The 5,805-nt window shown below is 29.8% G+C and overlaps 1 protein-coding gene across 1 annotated transcript; it reads right to left on the bottom strand.

Annotated features, from left to right (window-relative positions):
* Positions 1–2,378: 2,378 nt before the first annotated feature.
* Positions 2,379–4,376, bottom strand: LOC115875135 (mitochondrial amidoxime-reducing component 1-like; the record flags this gene model as incomplete). The annotated part of the gene is made up of 3 exons (XM_030890529.1): positions 2,379–2,839; positions 2,900–2,974; positions 4,165–4,376. Coding segments are annotated over 3 exons (402 nt in total), but the record flags the coding sequence as incomplete, so codon positions are not given.
* Positions 4,377–5,805: the final 1,429 nt, after the last annotated feature.

The following is a 5,805-nucleotide window of genomic DNA, read 5'->3' as shown; positions in this document are numbered from 1 at the left end:
TTAGATGATTTGTTCTTTACTTTTTACTATAAATATATCTTAAATCATTACAGTTGAGGGTTGGAACCTTTTTGGTGTTACACAACAGCAAAATAAAACACTAAATCACCACAATACACCAAAACACTTACTTTTTACACTGGACGCGCGTTTCGCTAACCATGTTAGCATCATCAGCAGATGATTATAAACTAAAGTACAATCTACAAGTTGAGCGTTTATATACTCGCCCAGTAGGCACCGAGTGGGCGTGGCAAAATCTAGCCAGCCGAGTCAGAACCCACTGAGCGTAACAATAATTAGATTTCCGCCACTAGAGTAGTAGGAACAAAGAACTTGATGGAATTGGACCTTTGCCTCTGTTCCTACTATCTTTACATTTATTAATTCTGATGCTTTCATATGCATCTAATTGCCTGTAATTTGAGACTTGTTTAATTAATTTTAAATTATTAAGATCTATAATGTTCATTATCAATATGTTCGGCAACGCAAGATTTATCCGGTCTACCATATCTTATCTGAGCTAAATGTTCTTAAATCTAGTTAATATTGGATCTTCTAGTTTGCCTAACATATTTCTGATTACGATCTTTACAAGAAATTTCATAAATACCCGACCTTTCCAGTGAGGTGTTTTATCCTTTGAATTACCTAATAATTGTTAAATTTATTATTAGCACTATACACAAGTTTATAATGACATTCTTAAAAATTCCTTTTAAACCACGGGATAACACTCTATCAAACGGTATCGAAAAATATTTAGATCTTTCTCCACTTGAAAAGTCGAATTTTCAGAAATCATTAACCTACACCTACGTTTTCTAATTAATTTATCAACTAGTGAAGGGGAATATCCATTACACTCAGCTACATTCCTAATGTAATCACTTTCTATTTCATATCTTTCGTTGGAAAGTGGGAAACTAACTAATCTAAGAAATTTAAACTAGCCTTTTTATGTTCAACACTATGATGTGATTCATTAGGAATATATCTGCGTGTGGTCGTATTTTTCCAATAGATATCAAATTCCAGGCAATTATTAGCATTTCTAATAACTAATATCTATAAATTGGTAATTCAATCGTTGTTTTCAATTTCATGCGTAAATTTAATGGAAGGAATGACATTAAATTTAGAAATAAAATTATCTATGGTGTCTGAATGTGTGTCAAAAACAAGTAAATATCATCCACATACCTAAACCATACTCTTGGAAAATACTCAACTGATTCCTAGCCTCCACTTCAAACTTGCTCATGAATAAATTAGCTAAAATGGAGACAATGGATGACCCATTGCTGTCCCTTCCCGCTGTTCAAAAAGTTGTTATTAAATTGAAAACAATTTTGTTTCATACATAACGATGTAAGCTCAATATATTCAGTCACAGTTTTGTTGTCGAGACCATTTGCGTTCAGTAATTCTTTCAAGTAGCCTAAAGTATGTGGAATTGGAATACTTGGGAACAACGAATATACATCAAAGGAGACCAAAATTTCACCTTCATGCAATGTTATATCTTTAATTTTGTTAATGAATTCAATATTATTTTTAACTGCGAAAGAAGGTTCATGATCAGGTAAATTTTCGAACTCCCCTGATAACCATTTTGCCAAATTATAAGTCGGAGAACCTACAGCCGAAACAATTGGGCATAGACTTGTCCGGTTTATGAATTTTTGGCAAAGCATACAATTTTGGTAATGAAGGATTGGATACTTGCAATTTCCTCTTTAAAGAAAGATCAATAAGGGTGCCATCTTCTTTTATTTTTTTAACGTCTGCTACCATCTTAGACAAAGGATCGTTTTTCATCTATGTAGGGGCCATTATCGATTAAGTTGTTAACCTTATCGTAATAGTCTTTTATCTAATATAACAACCTATTTCCCTTATCCTTTAAAAATATAATATACAGTGTTCTATTTCAAAATAACAAAGAAAATTCATTTTATATTTTAGAATATTTATGTAGAATTTTGAACACCCTGTATGATTTAAGTTTACAGTATTTAAAGCAAAGTAAGTACAGACCATCTAAAGCAAATGCTCTAATATAGTTTTGATTAAAATATTAAAAATACAGGTCTTGTATTTTTACTATTTTTTTTAGATAGGCTGAAAAAATATATTTTTAATTATTTATTAATTTCTCTGGAACTATCGAAATATATTTATTCATATCTTAGGATTATTCAAAGTGATCTGAAAGGCAGCCAAAAATACAATAATATACAGGGTAAAAAAAATCAGCCCGATCCACTCACACTTTTTTGAGCCAATTTTTTGCTTTTGTTGAATATAAACAAAACAACAAAAGTTAAGACAATAGTTTTATTTAAATAAAATATCGTATTAGCTTATTTCACATTACATTTCAACAATAATAATCAATGTTAGGAACAACAAAATATATTATTACATCTATATGATGTCTAAGAGTTAATCTGAAATTGATGATTTCTAAAAAAAAACAAAATTTATATATATAAGTCAGAAAAAAAATGAAAGTTTGTATATTATAAAAGACTGCAATAAAATTAAGTACCTACATTTTCACTGTTAAAATGAACAAAAAATATATATATAAATTAATAATTCTAAAATATATTACAGATCATGTTTTATATCCTAGCTAATCTGCAGAGATTTAAAATTTCTTACAGATACTACCACGTTTCCTTTTTCGTTTAAAATATTTTATTAAGTTCATACTCAATCGCTTTTAGGAATATATACAGGGTCGCCAACCTTAATTAATCCAGACTTTCTAGTTTCGCAGTTGATTCCCATGGTTGGTAAGCTGCTTGGACCATTACTTAAACGGTATCTAAAAATATAACCATGATTTAAATTAAATATATTAAAAAAATGTAATAAAGGTACTAACGTTTCTAGTGTTTTTAGTGGCTCTCTATCGCTACTTCTGGAAGCATTTTCTGGATCGATAGTTGTCATAATACATCTGAAAAAAATCATATCATTAATTAAATTAAATCATAATATCCTTAACAAAAAAATGTTTTATAAAACTTTTTTTTGTTAAGGAATACTTAAATTTACTATATATGAACTTATATGTTTTTCTAGTTTTAAAGGTGTGGCAAAAAAACTTTGGCATTACCGTCCATATTTACAATTTACAATATTTTACAATGTTGAAGACATAAGAAACATTTTCAGTATTTTGAATTTTTTCATTAGTATCAACAAATCAGAGTTACCAGGCACGCCACAGTTGTGACTTACCGGATAATAAACAGTTATAAAAAATATATAACAGCTCACTGGCATCGATTTTTTCAAAGACTCTTAATGTTTTTACTGTTTGAAATCAATAGACACCATAAATGTGTTATTTTAAACTGTTATTTTGTAACTTCTAAAAAATAACAGGTATGAAAATAACAGCTCACTGGCATCGATGTTTTTCGAAGACTCTTAATGTTTTTTACTGTTTAAAATGAATAAACACCATAAATGTGTTATTTTAAGCTGTTATTTTGTAACTTCTATAAAATAACAGACATGGCATATATACATGGCAGACAACTGTTATTTGGCATCGACGTTTTTCGAAGATTTTTTTCATGTTTTTACTGTTTAACAATAAAACTAATAAATATCATATATCTGTTATTTTAAGCTGTTATTTTGTAACTTCTAAAATAACATATGTGAAAATAACAGTTCACTTCCATAGATATCTTTCGAAGTTTCAATTTTAATTCATTGTTCATCGAAATTATTTTTGTTTTTATTGTTTAACAATAAAATCAAGAATTACCATAAATCTGTTATTTTAAACTGTTATACTGGCATCGATGTTTTTTAAAGATTCTTTTTGGTGTCTTTATTGTTTAACAATAGAATCACTAAATAACATAAACCTGTTATTTTTAAATAATAACAATTTCAACTATTATTTAGATAAAACAGATTTAACTAATTCTTATTTTGAATATAATTTTTTTTTGCGGAACAGTTTGGCAGTTCCAAAATAACTTGCATTGTTATTCTTTTGATGATACCTCGTGATTTCTATTATAAGAATAGTTAAGTACGTTTTCATCTTTATTGTTTCAAAACATACCTAGTAAATTTTAAGAAAAAAAGTTATTTCTAAAATTTAACACTTTCAATAATTTTTCTTACCTTGTACACTCTTTTGACATTACGTAGTACCACGTCTCAATCTTGATCCCTCCCATTTGGTCCTCTGCGTATGGTTCCAAGCAAGGGCCGTCCACAATGACGTTGGGACGGAAATTGTCTACCGAAACACTAGACTTGTTTATTCTTTTGTTCAAATCGCGAATAGAGGCTTGGTTGACCAGAAGGATTGCAGTTAAGTCAGAGTACAGTCCCTAGTAAAAAAATACTTATTACTAAGTAGTAAACATATAAAAAAATATTTCCCAAGTTCCAAAAAAATATTTATGCTGAAATGCAAAGCTATTTATACATACAGCCTGGCAAATATCACAAAGGAACGGAGAAACGTTAAGAGAAATTTGATTTTGATGTCAATATGACTCCTACTAGTAGAGGGCGCCACCTACATATTTTTTAACTGGTTTGAAGAGTAATAACTTTTCGTCCGCACCTGTATAAAACTACTGAGTAAAAAAAATATAGATTTACGACGTTTTTTACGTAAAAAATGTCTCTTGGTAAAAATCGCTACGAGTATTGGTTTTCGACATATTTGGAATCGAAATTATCAATACCTGTCATCGCTGACATAAATTAAACACGTTGACTAAATAGTTATTAGACTGAGATCATAAATTTAAAAGTTTTTAGGCCAAAAGTTCAACAGAAATTGTTTTATCATCATTTTTTGGCAGAAAAATTTATGATCAATTTAAAAAAAATAAAAGTTTCCCAAACTTATTGTTTCAGTGAAATAACTATCTACTCAACGTGTTTATTTTTCGTCAATAATGTCATGTATTGACTATTTCCATTCTAAATATCTTGAGAACGGTTGCTCGTAGCGATTTTTACAAAGAGATATTTTTTACGTAAAAAGTCACAGACATGTATATTTTTTCACTCGGTAGTTTTATACAGGTTCGGACAAAAAGTTATTACGCTTCAAAACAGTTAAAACACCTGTAAGTGGCGCCCTCTACCAGTAGGAGTCATATTGACATCAAAATCAAATTTCTCATGTCAAAAAACTCCTAGACACCAATTTTCTTCGAAATATTGACGTTACTTCAGAAATTATTTGGCAAAAATCGAAATAAAAATGAAACTCCTACACCCTGTATCTCTGAAACTAAGCATTTTAGGACATACATTTATACAAACTTTTTTAATTATTTTTTTATGCAGAATATGCTGCCGAAGTTTCCGGAATAAAGTTCGGACCACCCTGTATATTTCATATGAATTAAAGTTATTGTTGCCAACTATGGACATATTGGGCGCCGGGCTGACTAACTAGAATTTAAATTTAGCGCTGGGGATTCAGATGGTAGCTCTGCTGTAAAAAATGTCGAGTTGCCGCAATTTTTATTTATTTCCTGACATTGTCATTCGTTTTGACACTTTAGTTTTGTATTGCGAGTTTTCAGTTTAAGTAAATAGTGTTGTGATTAGGGAATGCAATCCCGCAAACCCGCGGGATTAAAGCAATCAATCCCGCGGATCCACAAAATTGCGGGACTGTAAACAATAGTCATACATTTGGTCCTACATGGTACAAAAGGCATTGTACATTTTGCATAGGCCCACAATATATTGATATAGCGTGTATCTTAAACTAGCTGTACAGATATTTTGACC

This window comes from Sitophilus oryzae, unplaced genomic scaffold (assembly GCF_002938485.1).
Source record: "Sitophilus oryzae breed Bouriz unplaced genomic scaffold, Soryzae_2.0 scaffold_1334_pilon_pilon, whole genome shotgun sequence".
NCBI classification, from domain to species: Eukaryota; Metazoa; Arthropoda; class Insecta; order Coleoptera; family Curculionidae; genus Sitophilus; species Sitophilus oryzae.
The sequence above is the reverse complement of the archived record's forward strand: the minus strand, read 5'-3'. Positions and strand labels throughout refer to the sequence as shown.